This window comes from Paramisgurnus dabryanus, chromosome 8 (assembly GCF_030506205.2).
Source record: "Paramisgurnus dabryanus chromosome 8, PD_genome_1.1, whole genome shotgun sequence".
Lineage (NCBI taxonomy): Eukaryota > Metazoa > Chordata > Actinopteri > Cypriniformes > Cobitidae > Paramisgurnus > Paramisgurnus dabryanus.
In genome coordinates this window covers 7,011,258-7,029,775 of record NC_133344.1, presented here as the reverse complement: position 1 = coordinate 7,029,775, position 18,518 = coordinate 7,011,258, and the positions used below count along the sequence as shown (strand labels likewise).

Below are 18,518 nucleotides of genomic sequence, written 5' to 3'. Positions count from 1 at the left end.
TGACCAATTTTCCGCATGTTTGCAGTTACTGGGTTGATCTTTTTCACATTTTCTAGGTTGATAGAAGCACCAGGGACCCAATTATAGCACTTAAACATGGAAAAAGACAGATTTTCATGATATGTTCCCTATAAATTATTATTTAACATCATGTTTGCTCTAAATGTACAGCGTTTAGTCAACTTATAAAAGCTTATGCAGACTTATAAAAGCTTATGCAGTTTAATGATGATTACCACACGCAAAAAGTAAATAAAATACTAAAACAATAAACCTAGTTTGAGAAATAATTGTTGAGAGTAAAACGTGTGACGTATTTTTAGCTGCTTGACCAAATATTTATAAAATGCAATAATAAATGGATATACACATACATACCTTTTAATAACTGAACATCTGAAATTATAAACTTATATCAGTACGAACTTTAAAGCCTCTCTATCTTCATTCAAAAATAAAAATAAAATTTGATTGTGATAGGAAGAAAAGCGGGTGACGTCATAGTCCCGCGACGGCGCAGCATGATAGACATCGGTTGAGCCAAAATGGCGCTCGTGATCCTTCAGTGTGAAGTGGGTTAGCATGAAACCGGGCCAATTAAACCTCTCATGACCCGGTTCGGTGTTCATCAGTAGGATTAATTACGTTGATCTGTAAGAAGAGACGCTGTGAAGACGCGTTTAAATGCGGTAAGGTAAAGTATTCGTGCTGATTTGAGAAAGTGAAAGTCAAGTGCAGCGATTAGCCGGTGTGTTTTTTTTTCACAACATCATAGCATCAAATCACATTAAAACATTAAATTTGTTTATTTTGGTGGTATGTTGCATCATGCTAAGCATTCCGTTGTTTATTTGGTGTATTTATATAAGATGCTGTTTTTATAAGATGCAAACATGGGACGTGATTGAGCGTCAGGTTTATTGAGTGACATGGCATGGAGTGACGTTTTTTCTGGTAACACTTCGCAGTACCATTCAGGTAATAATCAAACATTACATAATCATAAACATATTAGTAAGTTGTATATATTTTCAAGTCACATATATATGTTAATGAGAGTTATGGCATTTGTAAATATTTGAATAACAATTGACCCATTAATGACTATGTAATGTTTGTCAAAATGACTTTAGTACATCATTTCATGCTGGCTTAAATTAAGTTAACCATTATGATGATAAAATGCAATGATAATAATAGAATAGAATAATAATTATAAGATGTGAAGATGGAGAAGATAGAAGGTAAATTTGACCTTCAGCCGCTACGTTTTGGTTAAAAGCTCCTCCGAAGTGTAAGTTGGTATTTCAGGACGGATGTAAATCCTCCCCAGTTCACTGCATAACACATTCAGCTCTGACAGATGTTTTACTGCAAACATCTGTGATCATTGTGACTTCGAGAGGTTACTCAGTGTCAAACTATGTTGACACTTTTAACTTTTTCTTGAGACATTTCCTGTTGCATTAAAGCAAGATGATCCTCTTTCCACCCTTGTGCTTTGCCAATGTGCGTGTAGTTAATTTCTATTTCCTTTAAGAGACCGGCTCACTGGATTATTAACCGTGTTAATGAATTTTCAGTGTCTCTGATGCTGTGTTTCTATGTTTGTAGATGGCAGGACGCAGAGTCGAGTGCTTATGGAAACGTCATGTCGTAGAGCAGCTGAAGCAAAGAGACAGAGTTCAGCGGCAAGCCTTCGAAGAGATTATACATCAATGTAAGACGAACACATACACATTTACATAGAATTAAAAGTACTGAGTAAAATTGTGCATTTTTTGCTGAAATGTTGTTTTACTCCCTCTGTCTCTAGATAACCGTTTGTTGGAGAAGTCAGATTTTCAGGCTGTCCTCTCTGAACGTCTCCAGACAGACAAATATGAACAGCACAACAGACATGATCTCAGGTACACAGTCAATTTTAACTTAGTTACGTGGTGCAGCTGTAGTCTGCCATATAAGAACTTGCCCTTCTGGCGAAGCCTTGATTCTCACAAGTAGAGCTGGGCAAAAAAATCCTCTGCGATTCTCATGCATGTCTCATCAGTAAAGCCGATTCTGTGAATAGTAGTGAATCACCTGCTTAGATGGAGCGCCATTTACTACACAGAACCGTATTTCACTGAGAAGATATCAGTGACGATTTTCCATGATTATGAACACGGTTTTGCGGTCACCATTTCACAATTTTATTTATGCTTTTTATTTATCATAATAAAAATCGACTGCATGTTTGTAGGGGTGGGTGTTAAGAGCTAAAATTCATATCAAGGTATTTTCCACTTTCCTGACAGTATATCGATATTATATTGCTGTCTTGGAAAAATGTGGCAAAATATGTATTTTTAACCTTATATAACTAGAAAAAGTGAGGGATTGGACATAGACATGTATTCACTGTGTAAATGGGTGGACTCATCTTGTTATAAATATTATGCGTGTTGTCACTGTCAGATTGAAAACTTTTTGAAACAAATACTGTATTTTTTTAATAATTCAACACATATACAGAATGTAAGTAATGCCTTAACAAAGATGTCTTTTAATTAATTTTGACAACGTCTTCGAAGAAAAATGCGGCAAACAATGAGTCTCATTCACTAAGCATATGTACGCACACATTTGTTCGTAAAATGTGTGTATGGACGTTTTAACTTACAAATCATGATTCAACAAAAACCTTTGTAATAAATTTTATTTTAAATGTATGCAAAAACGTAAAAACAACTTAGACCACACGTACGCAATAATCATGAACAAGGAAAAAAATTTATAAAATATATAACGTAGATATATATTATAGGGTTCTTTTTCCTTGTTCATGATTATTGCGTATGTGTGGTCTAAGTTTTTGCATGCATTTAAAATTAATTTTAGCATAAAAGTTACATGATTTGTAAGTTAAAACGTCCGTACGCACATTTTACAAACAAATTTGTGCGTACGCATGCTTAGTGAATGAGACCCATTGTGCTTCTGGATTTAAATTTTAGTCCACTTTGAAATCCTATTCACATTCTGCAAAATTATAAATTATTTTCTAAATTTCTATGTGTAGCCGTGGCTTTTTGTGGGGGTCGCCAAGAGTACACAGGAGAACCAAATTTAACAAACAATGTAAATGCAAAAATTCATGAATACGTAATGGTGTGTACAAATAAATGCGAGTTAAACGATTTGCACAAGTAGATTACATACAAAGTCAATGCAAAGACACGATTTAACGGTTCCTTGCGCTGGGCGATGCGCATGTCTAAACGAAACCGCGCTATTCGCCACAAATGAAAATATTAAACTCAAGCGAAAAATTAGCATGACACAAAGTTAAATCCCGCGAGTAATCTAGAGCAAGTAACGTGATGCCCCACGTTTGGTGTGTACGTAGCATAACAGTATCAACGGTACTGCAAAATCCATATCATGGTGCAACTGCACAATACCGTTAATGTTTGATTGTCATTGAAAAGTATATAACATTTTTTTTTTAATTATAATTTATTCGATGATACCATGTTGTATCCTTTTTATATTATTATACATGTAATAATTCCCAAGTTTTTCTGTGTTGTTCTTCCTCTGTCTTGTAAAGCTGCCTTGAGGCAATACATTTTTTTTACGTAAAATGTTATATAAACCTTTTGATATCCACTGTAGGAATGCAAATTAAACAAGGGCTAAAAAGGTGACAAAAGGAAACGTAGATGTTGTTTTTTGGCCAACTATTAATGTCATTTGATTATATGTGTGTAGTCCGGGGGCTGATGGTGGTCGCAGTGATGCTCTGCAGCAGGAAATGGCTCAGATGAGAATCAGACATCAAGAGGAACTAACGGAGTTACACAAGAAACGTGGAGAGGTTAGCATTGATGTATTTTATCATAGTGTCACATGCTGCTGTTTTATAACAACAATTGCTTACCTCTTACCTAACAACAACCATTATAAAACTTTAAAATCATGTGTGTGTTTGTGTTTTACAGTTGGCCCAGAATGTCATTGAACTAAATAACCAGATTCAGCAGAAAGATAAGGAGATTCAGAGTAATGAAGCCAAGTAAGTTGTGTGTCAGTTGTGATCGGCTCTATATGAATGTTTGATGTGTGTGTTTAATGTCTGTGTGTTTGTGTGTGTTTAGGATGTTGGAGTACCAGCAGCAGATCGCTCATTTGGAAGGCGAGTGTTGTGAATTGCGTAATTCTCTCACTGATCTGGAACGAGCCAATCAGACGCTGCGAGACGAATATGACGCCCTGCAGATCACTTTCAGTGCTCTGGAGGAGAAACTACGGAAAACAACGGAGGACAATCAGGAGCTGGTGACGCGCTGGATGGCTGAGAAATCTCAGGAGGCAAACAGACTCAATGCAGAAAACGAGAAAGACACAAGGTGAGAAACTAACACACTTTGAGGCCCGGTTTCATGGGCAGTTTCGAAGACTAAATGCATGTTGAGGTGTCAAAACATCTAGCACATATCTTAAAATACATCAATGCCTTTGTTCTGTCTCGAGATGCACGATTGTAATGTCTTTGTAAAGCTACCTAAATGTCCTAATTTATTTTAAGTCTTGCTTGTGAAACCAGGCATATAGGATTTAAATATGTCAGTTAGTTGACGCTAGCTGCGTTTTCATTGCAGATTTGCGCATAGCGTTAGCGTTATTTTCTAAATGTCAACAAAATACTATTGTGAAATGACCGTTTAACCGATGATATGCGACTACAACGTAATTTTTCCCCTTGCGATAAAGCATTGGGTCTCATTCACTAAGCATGCCTAGGCACAAATTTGTTCGTAAAATATGCATTCGGACAGTTTAATTGGTCAACAAAAACTTTCATACTAAAATTTATTTTAAATGTATGCAATAACATAAGAACAACTTACATCACACATACACAATAATCACGAACAAGGAAAAAGAACCATATAATATATATCTGTGTTATATATTTTATATATTTTTTTCTTTGTTTCTGATTATTGTGTATGTGTGATGTAAGTTGTTCTTACGTTATTGCTTACCTTTAAAATAAATTTTAGTATGAAAGTTTTTGTTGAACCGTGGTTTGTTAGTTTAAACATCTGTATGCACATTTTACGAACAAATTTGTGCGTATGCATGCTTAGTGAATGAGACCCATTGTCTGATGTTGGTAGGTTTACTAATATCACATCCACCGCACTCGGCATTATTTTTAACCGAAGGAGACGTAAAAGTATTATCCAAACATCAATGCCAAGGACAGCCCCTTATACTTAGGAGCGGCAGCTTATAGGTGTTTCTTAAAGGTAATAGTAGATTATTTTAAATCAAAAGAGATGTAGGAGTGTTATCCAAAACATTATTGGCAAGAAAAGCTTCTTATACTTGGCAACATACACGTATTGAGGTGTTTCTGGAGGTTTTAGTTCATACCGCTTCATCTTCAAATAATGATTTTGTGACTGACTTGCATCAGGTGACCTGAAAATGCAAATTTATCGTGTCTATTGCAATTTTGTGAAATACACCTTTTCCGAATTGCCTAAAAAAAGCACCTCACGCAAGCGTAAAAACTTTTTGGTGATATATGGGAGTTTTTTGTGAAATTGACATGTTTCTATTACTGCTTTTTTTAATTCACAATGTCAATTTTCACAATTTAAAGGGTAATGGAAACGCAGCTATTGTTGTTTTACTTTTTCATCATTCAGCAATCACATTGTTTCAATTTAAAATGACTCTTTTAAATGTGACTGCGAATGTACAGAAGTTAGGGCTGGACGATGTTAAAGCAAAATATTATATGCCTTGACTTCTTATACAATACAATGCATTAAGTCTGTAAATCTATTTAAGAAATAACAATGATATAACCAACATACCAAACTTTTTGAAGTATTAAGAAGGTTATTCAGCTTTTGCAAGCCATTGCTATATGCACATTGCAATGTTTCGATCATTCAATATATGTCTTGTGACCCTAACAGATTTGTATAAAAAAAGAAGCGTGTACAGAAACACAAAATATGTTGTATTGTTTTAATCTCATCAATTGTAAAATTTTGTAAATAGTCTAAATAATATTACAGACAAATAATTAAAAAAGGTTAAAGCTTTACATGTTTGTGTATGCAAGTTTTTTTTTAATTTATTAATTATATAAATGCACAATTAGTTTGAGAGACTTTAAGCAGAACTTTAATTTTAAGATAAACATAAAAATTGAGTAGTCATGCCTCCTAAAACAATTCAAGGCTTTAACCTTAAATCTTGTTTTCAGTTGTCCAGATGATTTTGCGAATGGCCCATTTATAAACGACTGTTCTCAGACCTGTTGATTAACTGTTTGGCCATTAAGGGTCATTGGGAGACAATAGAAACCATATGATTGGGGCGACACCCGTGACTTAATATGCAAAAATAAGGGGCTCATTTCCTGACTCTTCATACAGAAATGAGCTCTTTCATCCGATTGGCTGTTTAAAGCAGGCGTGTGTTTCTATAGAGTTTAAATGTATGGTGATGTGTCGTGTGATTCACAACTGATGTTCATACAGGCGCAGACAGGCCAAACTTCAGAAGGACTTAGCAGACGCAGCAAAGGAGCCGCTTCCCATAGAGCAGTAAGTAAACATCCCTGAGATTATATAGATGTGTAAGATTATTATATTTTGTGTTTTATTCAGTGTCATTTTAATTACACTTTTTCAATGACTTTTGCGTGTTCAAAACTTTTGAGTTTGTGGGAATCTTAGCCCTGGTCCTCTTTTTGAGATTTCCTTAAATGCTGTAATCTGATTTGGTGTAGAGATGATGACATCGAAGTGCTCTCAGAGGAGGCTCCTAAGGAAACAGGTGATACGTCACCGAGCAGACAGATTAGTCGCACTCCCAGGTAGACGCACATCTGAATAGACTTCAGTTGTTTTATATGCAGATATTAAGGATTATTATACACATACACATCTTTGTGAGCATGCACACTTGTTTAGAGATGTGTAATGTCTGCTATTCTGTTTGTGTGTCGGTCAGTAAACGGACGTCTCAGCCTCTTCCTGCCGGACTGCTGGACTCAATCAGTAATATATTTGGGTGTGTTAAATTCTCTGTTTGTCTATACACACATATGTGTTTCTTTTTTCTTCCTAATTCTATTGTGTGTGGATGTGTCTTTGTCTAACTGTGTGTCTGTCTGTCTGTCTGTCTCTGTATGTCTCATTCCTCACTCTCTCTGTGTCTACAGCCTGTCTGATTCTGTTCACACTGGTTTCGTCCCGTCTGAGTCCAGGTGATGCCCACTATGATGTGTGTTGTGTGTGTGTGTGTTTGTGTTATGTTAATTTACACTGATCACACAAACACAAACATTTGAAGTTCACTGGTGGGATTAAATAGAAGTTTGCTGGCATTTGTCAGATACGAATTAGCATTTAGCTAACTAGCTAGTGTAGCCAAACAGCATTGTACTTTGTTTACATAAGTGGTCTCCTCCAACATGGTGCGCGCAGGTTGCCCGCCCAAACACATTCCATTAATAGCTTTAATTTGAATATTTATTTATTTATTTATTTATTACATATTTTATATTAGCTTGGCTTCTTTTATGTATGTTAACCCTTTAAACGTAAAAAGTAAAACCAAAACATTTTGAGTAGACTATTTAAAAATAGCCCCCCAGTTTGTTTTATCCATTGTGGTAGCCCAAACGGTTTGAGACCCCTGGTTTACAACATAAAAAGCAGTCCTTACCCCTTTTTGGCGCTTTTCCATTGCAGAGTACCCCATGGTTTGGTTTGGGGTCACCTCACCTCACTTTGGCTTGGTTAGCTTTTCCATCAAGTTTAGTAGCATTTCGGAGTGGGAGGGATTATAGGCGTGTCGTTATATTTGTGCTGCCTACTGCTGTGACTAGGGCTGAAACGATTAGTTTGTTGTTGAGTAGTCGTATGGTTTCACTTAACCTAATGTAAGGGCCTGCAATGTCTTGATTTGACCGTTTTAACTAATTGAAATGCTGAATAGTCGTTCAAAACGTACTGATTAGTCGTTGAAATAATCGACGATTAGTCGATTAATCAGTCTAATAATCGATAAATTTAGTCGATTATCAAAATAATCGTTTGTTGCAGCACTAGCTGTGACATCATACGAGTGAGAGCTTTGTTATACATTCCCAAACATTCATTTATTTCTCAGTCTGCCACAAAATTAAAATTGACCATCACAAATAGATGTTTGCACATCACGTTTATCACTACCTCTGTCTCACACTGTTTCTGTACAATCACCCGTGGCGGCAGTTGACGGCGCTTTGCTGAGCCCTTATTGAAGTTGCGTTTAAGCATATATGCGAATGTGTGCGCCGCGAATGGTGTTCCTGATTCTCAACATATGGATGTTTTTCATCGCTAAAAGGGAGTTTGGGAACTTACAGCAGAGCACAGATGACAACATGTTTGATCGAGACAGCGCAGGCTAGCATGAAGGTAAAGCTAATCTTTTACATCACGTTTTGGTATCAGCTCGGGTCGCTTGGAACCCCCGACCGAGGTGGTACAAAAAAAAGTATTGGGTACTACGTACTGCACCCAGTGGAAAAGCTCACAAAAGTAAGCTGACCCGACCCAAACTAAACCGTGGGGTACTATGCAATTAAAAGGCGCCATTAGTTGCATGTTTCAGGGAGCAGGGTATGCGAAATTTTGGGGTTTGTGATGTCGAAGCTCCCTTGTAGTCCATCCAACCGCTTGTTCGTAGTTTATGAGAATTCGTGTTTTTGTAATAAAAAAATTATTTGCAGATGTTGTTTAAAAATGCTGTCCTTTGTGTGGATGTATATGTGGAGTTTTCAGGCATGATATATCTCTCGTGTGTGTTGACAGTGTTGCTGTGATGGATTTTGACTGTGAATTTGGTTTGGTTTTGTGCACGTCAAAGAAAGTCACATTTTATTTAAAAATATCAGCATGTGACATTGATTTGTTCATTTTACGCCATAAATGTTTCACTTCATGAATGGCTGTCTTTATTTTACCACAAACATTTGTTTAAACCGTACAATGTTAGTAAACAACCCCCTGTTTTGTTTTCTTTAGAAGACGTCGTTCCGTGAATTCATTTGGGACGTCTCCCGAGGCAGCCGAAGCACCGTCGACGTGCCCCGAAGTCCGTGTGCCCTCCACCGCCCTGCACATCTTTGTGAGTGACGCTTTATCTATTCTCCTTTATTTTATTCAGATCAAAGGTCAATGATGTGATGTAAAAGGTCTGATGTCCGGGTCTCTCTTCAGTCTATCTGTCCCTCCCAGCAGCCCCTGAAATTTCCCAGCATGCTCTAGTTGTACATTACTGGTTTAAGGGGGCAGCTGATATTTTTGGATGTTTCTGCTGAATAAAGAGTTTTTTTAGAGAATAAAAATCTCAACAGCATCATCCGACATCATCACAACACACAGGAGGGCGAGACTGATGGAGAAACATAAACCGACACATGATCTCAAGTTTTCAAGCTGAGACCTTTTTAAATAAACTTTCTGCTGTACACAAACCCAAACAGCCCAATCTTCTGAATTAAAAGTATTTAAACATTTAAATTTGGGTTATTAAGTTATGTTTTTGTTTAGGATGCTCATGACGGCGAAGTAAACGCCGTGAGGTTCAGTCCTGGATCTCGACTGCTCGCCACAGGAGGAATGGACCGCAGAGTCAAACTTTGGGAGGTCATATCAGGTGTGTGCGTGTGTTATCATTCAGTTTTCATCAGGGGTCAAAGGTCAATGATGTAATGTAAAAGGTCTGATGTCCGGGTCTCCTTCTAGTCTATCTGTCCCTCCCAGCAGTCCCTAAAAAATTCCCAGGATGCTCTAGTTGTGCATTAATGGTTTATGGGGTCAGCTGATATTTTTGGATGTTTTTGCTGAATTAAGAGTCTTTTAGAGAATAAAGATCTCAACAGCAGCGTCCGACATCATCACAACACTCAGGAGTGCGAGACTGATGGAGAACAATAAACCGACACGTGATCTCAAGTTTTCAAGCTGAGACCTTTAGTCGTTTCAAAAAAAGGAAATTAGGCAAATTTTGTGCTGAAACTTGTGAAACTGAGCTGGCATAACAAAGCAACCGCAAGATTTCTGTTTTCTCGTGAAACAAAGAAGCTTGTGTGTGTGTTTGTGGTTTCAATCTTTTTTGTTTTTTCAGGACACTGTGAACCCAAAGGTGCTCTGACCGGCAGCAACGCAGGAATCACCAGTATAGAGTTTGACAGTGCGGTGAGTTTTCTGTCCTAAACACTTAAAAATTTTAAGCCACACTCGCAAAATCACAAATTTAAAACATGATCTATTTCTAAAATGTATTATTTAAGGGGGAGCATGATTTTTGAAAAAAACTTTAGAAAAGGGAGTCGGGCCAAGTACCAAAACACACCTGTAGCCAATCAGCAGTAAGGGGCGTGTCTACTAACCATCATCGTTGCCTGGGTTGCATATGTGTGGGGTGGGTCTATCAAAAGATGGTCTAGATTCTATTGGGCTAGGGGTGTGTTTGTTTAGGTGATTTCAAATGTCAACATTGGCTTTCAGAGATCATGCACCCCGCCTTTAAAGACTCACAAAATCAAATACAACCAGCTGAAGTCACAGAGCAAACCACAGATTCCCTACTTCATATTTTGTTTTTAGAATTTTCTGGACGGTTTGGAATTTTTATCAAATAAGTTCAATGAATCTTCTCATGTACTGGATGAATCCTCAATATTTTTGGCCTGTTTTTCAGGCAGATAAACACTTAATTTTAAATGTATCTCTGTTATAGTTAATTTTGTTTTAGGAGAAACCCAAGCATATAGTTGGCCTCAGTGCTAACAGTAACACAAAACATTGTCTTTGGTTAATAGGGTTTTTAAAGGGATAGTTCACCCAAAAATGAAAATTACCCCATGATTTCCTCACCCTCAAGACATCCTCAATGTTTTGATTATCTTTATTTTGACGAACACAATTAGAGTAATATAAGAAAATGTCCTGGCTCTTCCAAGCTTCATAGCAGTAGTAAATGGTGCTTCTGATTTGAACCCCAAAATATTTTAAACTTTAAAAACTAAAATAACTTGCTTCTGGTAACGACCAAAGCATGTTTTTTCAGCGTATGACATAGGACGTAGCATACATTACATTTACATGAAATTTAGTCATTTAGCAGACGCTTTTGTCCAAAGCGACTTACAAATGAGGTAATCAATAGAAGCAAGTATAGCAACACAAGAACAGCAATACATAAGTGCACTGGAAATAGTCTCATCAATCAACACAATATACATAGACAAGGGTTGGTTAGTAATTTTTTTTAAAGAATGTACAGATAAAGAAAAGCAGGACAGAACAAGAGCTTGGACTAGGACCTGCGTAGCTTGCTCATTTGGAAAAGGTCTAATTTTCCCAATACTGTAATGGATGAATCTACAAGAGCGAGCGGTGCTGGCAACATGCTCCGTGAGCCTAAGCTGATCATCAATGACCACTCCCAGGTTTTTGGCTGTCCTGGAAGGTGTGATGGTGGAGGAACCTATCTGAATAGAAAGGTTGTGCTGAATGTTTGGTTCAGATGATAAGACAAGCAGATCTGTCTTCGCAAGGTTAAGCTGGAAATGGTGATCTTTCGTCCAGAGTGAGATGTCCCTCAGGCATGCTGAGATATGGGCAGAAACCATGGGATCATCAGGGTGGAACGACAAGTGGAGTTAAGTGTCATCCGCATAGCAGTGGTTGGAAAAGCCATGTTTTCGAATGACAGAACCCAGGGATGTCATGTATATCGAAAAGAGCAGTGGGGCAAGCACAGAGCCTTGAGGCACCCCAGTATCAAGACGTTGGGGTTCGAAAACGTCACCTCTCCAGGATACCCAAAATTACCTACCTGAGAGGTACCACTTGAACCATAGAAGCGCTGTGTCAGAGACACCCATGACGTAGTGATGACGCGGAGTGCAGTCAGGAACCTGAAATACGCTGAAAACGTACTCTCTCATGAACGTACGACGGCAATTTATCTTAGTTTGTAAAGTTTTAAATGTTGAAATATTTTATTGCAAAATTGCACTCGGAAAGCCTTCATTACCCCACTAGATTACTTCAGCGAAGGATGAAGGTTTTTTTTTTTTTTGCTTTAAATCAGAAGCACCATTTACTGCCGTTATAAATCTTGGAATAGCCAAGACATTTTCTAATATAACTCTGATTGTGTTCGTCTGAAAAAGATAATCATGGACATCGAGGATGGTTTGAGGGTGGGGTAATTTTCATTTTTGAGTGAACTACCCTTTAAAATTTCAGATAGCATTGCATTAATGTACTTTTTAATGTGGGAACTTTATCTTTCAGTGAATGAGAAAATGTGAAGCAACAATAAAGTGTTTGTGCTCTCCAGGGTACGTATCTACTGGCAGCATCGAATGATTTTGCCAGCAGAATCTGGACTGTCGATGACTACAGACTGCGGGTGAGGACGCACATATTAAATAGTTTTTGTGACTCTTTACATGTATAACTAGCGAACAGCTGGTCAATTTATCAAATGAAAGGTCAATGATGTGATGTAAAAGGTCTGATGTCCGGTCCTCCCTTCAGTCCGTCTGTCCCTCCCAGCAGTTCCTTATAATTTCCCAGCATGCTTTAGTTGTGCATTATTGGTTTAAGGGGTCAGCTGATATTCTGGATGTGTTTTGCTGAATTAAGAGTCTTTTAGAGAATAAAGATCTCAACCGCAGCATCCGACATCATCACAACACACAGGAGGGCGAGACTGATGGAGGCGGCCAGCTGATATAAAAAATCAAACTGAGACTTGAATCTTTGGGTATATAACTTGATAAAGTGTTTAATGTAAAAGTGTAAAGTGCTTGATGTGTAAAACGTTGTGTTTGTCTCGTTTTAAAGCACACGCTCACAGGACACAGTGGAAAGGTTTTGTCTGCACGTTTTCTTCTCGACAACACCCGAATCGTCTCCGGCAGTTACGATCGGACACTGAAGCTCTGGGACTTGCGCAGTAAAGTCTGTAAGAAACGGTTAATTTCTCACGTGTGTCCAGTGTAAAATAGTAAAACAGTCTGATAACTATAAGTTGTTAGTTTATTTGTTGCACATTATCACATAACGATTTATAGTCTCTAGATCTAATCTCTCTGTCTGTCTGTGGCAGGTATGAAGACGGTGTTTGCCGGCTCCAGCTGTAATGATATCGCCTGCACAGATCAGTGCGTCATGAGTGGACACTTCGATAAGAAAATTCGTTTCTGGGACATCAGGTGCGTGATGATGTCATCAGAAGTGGACAGGCTGTACTGCAAAACATTCAGATATATAACGTTTATTCGTGTACAGGTCGGAGAGTATCGTGCGTGAGCTGGAGCTGCTGGGCCGCGTGACGTCTTTAGACCTGAATCACGACCGCACCGATCTTCTCACCTGTTCCCGCGATGACCTGGTGAAAATAATCGATCTGCGCGGTAATGCTGTACGACAGACGTTTAGGTGAGTTATTTATAAACATCTACGATTATCAGTGTTGGGGAAAGTTACTTTTAAAAGTAATGCATTACAATATTAATTTACTCCCCAAAAAGTAACTAATTGCGTATCTTAGTTACTTTTCATGGAAAGTAATGCTTGCGTTACTTTTAAGTTACTTTTGCATTACGTTTTCTTACTTGGCTGAGGCTTGATCTCTTTCAGGCCTTGCAGGTGTTTTTTATGATCTCAAAAATGTCAAACTTCGTTTCTGAACTCAAACCGCTCACAGAGTGCGTAATTTTAATATGTTCAATTTAATTCAGTACATTATTTTTTTTTTTTAATTGAATTAATTAAACTGAAAAGTAACTCACATTACTTTTTTTAAAAAGGTAAGTCAAATATTAATGTGTACATTTATAAAGTAATTCGTTACTTTACTTGTTACTTCAGAAAAGTAATATTATTACGTAATGCACGTTACTTGTAATGCGTTGCCCCCCCAACACTGACGATTATTTTTTTTGGTTGCTGTACAGGACAACTATTTTTATTTTGCATGCATCAGGATTTCTAGTCAAAATGTTATTAATTGTTATGGTAGTAGTCTATATTTATTCGACAGAATAACCAATTTAAATTTCTCTTTTGTCTTTCTGCAGTGCTCCAAGTTTTAAGTGTGGAACTGACTTTACCAGAGTAACTTTTAGGTAAGAGCAGTGATGTATCATGTCTCAGTCTTACTTTTATTGTCCCTATAAAGCCCAGGATACACTGCACGATTTTTGTTTGTCCCAGACAATAGTTTGCCTTTGTGAAACAATCGTCGTGTTTTCTGTGATTGTGGCTCTTAATCGATGGGCTCTTGTCAAACAGTAACCTCATTCACACAGACCTCTGGTCCCAGAAAATACCCGTAAAATTGCCAGACAAGCGTCTGTGTGAACAAAAACTCGTTCCGTTAATCTTCTGGGATCGTTGCCGGAAAGAGGACCTAGTAAGATACGCGGGTAACCCTCTGTGTGAACAAGAATGCCATAAAGGGCGTGTCGAAGTGAGGACGCGCGCGTCATCATCACAACACAAGTTATGGTTCAGCTCCTTACAACGAGAGATAACATGTATATAAACATTCACAACGAGAAATGTTGCAAACTAGATTGAAGCAGTTATCAGGAAATGATATATGAGACGCATAAACAATGACGCACGTGCCGTAGTGAGGACGCGCGTGTCATGGCAACATGAAGTTGATTCAACTCTTTAAAATCAGGGATTTACAACATTCACTACGAGAAATGTCAGCATACTAGACTGAAGCGGATATCAGGTAAGTTAGCTCGTTACTTACTGCGTTGAAACGGAGATCATTCAGCAGCATAAAAGAATATCGCGTCACGTGCTCATTTGAGCTATAATAAACGAAAATACCCGCATGTCATCCCAACGAGATATATTGTTCAGCTCCTCAAAATGCGGGTTTTAAATGCATATAAACAATCACGATGAGAAATGTCTGAAAACTGTATCAAAGCAGAAATCAGGGAGCTTGTCAAATATCCACTCTGAAGCTGAGATCATTCACCAGAATAGAACTGTGCATTCACGCGCTCCTTTGTAGTCTTATCATAAACAAAAATGCACGCGAGTTGTTTCTGGAGAGAGAAATAATAAATAATATGCAAACTTCAGACGCTGCGTAGAAGAGAGGGCGGGACTTTCAACATGTCACGTGTCTTTCCGGGACCATCAGATGCCGTGTAAACTTGGCAGTGTGAATGAATAAAATATCAAGCGGTCCCGTAAAATTCCAGGATGCCTGTCCCGTGTATCTTACGGAAAATCTGTGTGAAAAGGGCTAGTGAGAGAGGTTAAAAGGCGGACGTTTTCCCAGTATTGCGACCAAAGATAGCCTATGGTATTTTTCTGACAATATCAGGAATTTAGCATGATCAACACATTCACTAAGCATGCGTACGCACATATTTGTGTGTAAGATGTGCGTACGGATGTTTTCACGAACAACAAAAACTTTCGTATCAAAATTTATTTTAAATATACGCCAAAATTCAAGAAAACTTAAAACCACTTCCCAATACGCAATAATCAAATACTTGGCTATAATTATATTGTTTATAATAATGTTGATATATAAAATTAGCATGATTATATTTTATATTATAATATTTTCTGTATTATATATTATTAAACATTATCTACATTATTATTATATGCATTGTATTATACATTATTATAGCCTACTTATTGTAATGAAAAGTCCAAAGTCAATCACTTGATCTGTTTTATTTTAGATACAGATGTGCGTCTCTTTCATATTGATCAAATGGCATATTTGTTAACGGCATCCAATCGTTCTTTAATGTTACTCCGGTTAGTGGACAGCACGGCTTCCTCCAGCGACAGCAAAACCTTACAAATAAAAAATGAAAAGCAAAACCAAACTTTACCGATAATAAATATGATCATGGATTAAAGTGCCTCCTCATATTGATTTTATATATGTGGTATCGATGCATCATATCATTAGACATTTGATTGATGCATCAGTCCATATGACTGTATCGGTACACCCCTAAGAAGAAGTGATCTAAATTCCTTAAAATTGAATGCGCCTTATGTAAAACCTGTCTATGATGGCAAAATTTTTCGCTTCTGAACTTTTTGTGTGTTTATGTTTTCAGCCCTGATGGCAGTTATATAGCAGCGGGGTCGGTAGAAGGAGTTCTGCACATTTGGAACGTCCTAACAGGAAAACTTGAGAAAACTCTTGATAAAGGTCACAGGTGAGCAGAAGTGCACATACATCTGATATAGCAAAAAAATACATGATAGTTTTTTCAGTTTTTTATTCAATTTCTATTCTGACAAACCAAACAATAAATACTTCCTCTCCCTTTCTCCTGTCTGCAGTACTGCCATAAATTCGGTCTCCTGGTCTCCGTCGGGAGCGTACGTGGCCAGCGTTGAGAAAGGCAGCAAGGGTGTGCTTTGGTCTGATATGTGAACGGCTGATCTCTTCCCTGACTCTGCGGTGATTGGTTGAACACTTCCTTCTTGTGATTGGATGAAGCAGACTGCATAGAGAGTGCATGAGAGAAAGTGAGCGTCTTCACCTCCCACCGGCCTCTTGAACTACATTTCCCAGAATGCCATTTGTTCACAGACCCATTATTATGTGCTGCTCTTCTGTATTAATGGATAGCACTGCATACATTGTATAAAAATGCAGCGTTTCTGCACCGTTGGTTTTCACAGACGTACTCCACGTGAGGCATAGAAGGTTATTTTAACATTGATTTAAATGAGATGCGTTTGTATGCGTTAACTGTGGGCATGGATGCTTTGCCTTACAGATACAAGCCATTGAGCGTTTGTGTGCGTGCGTGTGTTTGACTCTGACTCCAGTGGATCTTCATTACTTCATTCTGCAGTTCTTGAGGTGTTTCATAGATGGTGCTGTTTCCTCATTGGCTGAAAATTAATGCCTGGAATTAAAACATCTGGCTCATATTTATTCAAAAGAAAAACATTATAGAAATCATATACTCCATAAAGAGTAAATTAAAAAAGATTATGTGTTATTAAAAAAATTAAATGTATTTATGCATCATGAATTTGACAAAAAATCTTTGTATACTGTGAAACAGTAAAACATTGTGTTGTACTAACGGGAATATTATAAAAACCATGAGAAAATAATAAAAATTACAAAAACTTAGAATATTAAATAATAATGTAGTGGAAAATATTTTTAATTTTTCTAAAATAAATAACTATGCATGAAATCATAACTCTCCTAAAACGAGTTTCATTTACATTCAATATATTTAAATGTTCAGGTAAAAATAACCTGATGTCTTAATATTCACCTTGATTGACTGCAGAATGATAATTTTCAAACTTTTTTTATTTTTTTCAATTCATCTTTCTTTTCCTCTGGGATCCTGGATGAGCGTGTGAGTGTGGTGAACGGGTGATGTGCGTGTTTTAAGAAAAACCTTTTTGTATTTTTTATCTCTTCTGCCTCATCTAACACACAAGCTTATATGCTAACAGAGTTTTCATTGAGTTTGATGTGAGCATTAAACTCTGCATCACAACTTAAAAATTCCGTCGAGCGGTTTCCACACTGCAAAAAAAATGATTTTCAAGAAAAAAAATTCTTAGTATTTTTGTCTGGTTTTCAGTAAAAATATCTAAAAATTCTTAAATTAAGATGCTTTTTCTTGATGAGCAAAACGACCCAAGAAAATAAGTCTAGTTTTTAGACCGAAAATATTAAATTTAAGTGATTTTGTGCATAAAACAAGCAAAAATATCTGCCAATGGGGTAAGCAAAAAATTCTTGAACATTTTTCTTAAACATTAAATTCAAGAAAAATTTGCTTACCCCATTGGAAGATTTTTTTAAAGTCCCTTAAATTTAATATTTTTGGTCTAAAATCTAGACTTATTTTCTTAGATATTTTTACTGAAAACAAGAAAAAAATACTACGAATTTTTTCCTTGAAAATAATTTTTTGCAGTGTTCATTAGTTATTTATCTTGACTTTTTTTTCAAACCGGCAAAATTTGCACTTAAAATGGCAAAAACTCTAATGCACCTTCATGCGGACATGGAGAGATCTCTATACCAGATATTCTTGTGTTCACGTTGGCTGCCTCGGCTGTCGTCTTCATTTTTGTCAAGGCACCAAACAAGATTTCAGATGGTGGGTGGAGGGGACGGCACACTTTTTGGATTACTGTAATGCTTCATGTAATTGTGGCTTGAGTTTAGCCCCGCCATCTAAATTATAATTTGGGCGGAGCCAAATACGAGTGGACACTGTATTCTATTCGCTGAACGGATTGTGGGAGTGTCGCTGATGTATATTAAAGTCTCTGTATATGTTTGCTTCCCCATAAACGTGTAAAACACAATACTTTGGTTTGTGTTTGTCTTTTTTGACTCTTATAGTGTGCCTTCAACTCAACAAGCAACGCAAATGCTGA

The 18,518-nt window shown here is 37.3% G+C and overlaps 1 protein-coding gene and 3 non-coding genes across 11 annotated transcripts; all 4 read left to right on the top strand.

The window, feature by feature from the left end:
- Positions 1-518: 518 nt before the first annotated feature.
- Positions 519-18,446, top strand: atg16l1 (ATG16 autophagy related 16-like 1 (S. cerevisiae)). Of its 8 annotated transcripts, XM_065280365.1 has the most exons (21): positions 519-689; positions 1,615-1,720; positions 1,817-1,910; positions 3,754-3,859; positions 3,984-4,057; positions 4,140-4,391; positions 6,549-6,614; positions 6,800-6,886; positions 7,024-7,083; positions 7,235-7,279; positions 9,087-9,189; positions 9,615-9,720; positions 10,192-10,262; positions 12,418-12,489; positions 12,927-13,047; positions 13,192-13,297; positions 13,374-13,523; positions 14,165-14,212; positions 16,205-16,306; positions 16,434-16,554; positions 16,597-18,446. In XM_065280365.1, exons 2-20 carry the CDS (start codon positions 1,615-1,617, stop codon positions 16,525-16,527), a joined length of 1,863 nt encoding a protein of 620 aa, XP_065136437.1. In that variant the 5' UTR covers positions 519-689; the 3' UTR covers positions 16,528-16,554; positions 16,597-18,446. The 8 variants fall into 8 exon arrangements, with proteins under 8 accessions (XP_065136437.1, XP_065136439.1, XP_065136435.1 ...); XM_065280367.1 differs by having other exon boundaries at positions 9,090-9,189; positions 16,434-18,446; XM_065280363.1 differs by having other exon boundaries at positions 16,434-18,446.
- On the top strand, positions 9,235-9,508 carry LOC135771983 (small Cajal body-specific RNA 6). Its single transcript, XR_010543184.1, has one exon.
- On the top strand, positions 9,763-10,036 carry LOC135771984 (small Cajal body-specific RNA 6). Its single transcript, XR_010543185.1, has one exon.
- Positions 12,571-12,835, top strand: LOC135771985 (small Cajal body-specific RNA 6). Its single transcript, XR_010543186.1, has one exon.
- Positions 18,447-18,518: the final 72 nt, after the last annotated feature.

Excerpts from the sequence above, each read along its gene's own strand:
- atg16l1 (XM_065280365.1), top strand. The coding sequence starts at position 1,615 with ATGGCAGGACGCAGAGTCGAGTGCTTATGGAAACGTCATGTCGTAGAG. Across the intron at positions 1,911-3,753 it reads CACAACAGACATGATCTCAG|TCCGGGGGCTGATGGTGGTC; the intron begins GTACACAGTCAA and ends ATATGTGTGTAG. Across the intron at positions 9,721-10,191 it reads ACTTTGGGAGGTCATATCAG|GACACTGTGAACCCAAAGGT; the intron begins GTGTGTGCGTGT and ends TTGTTTTTTCAG.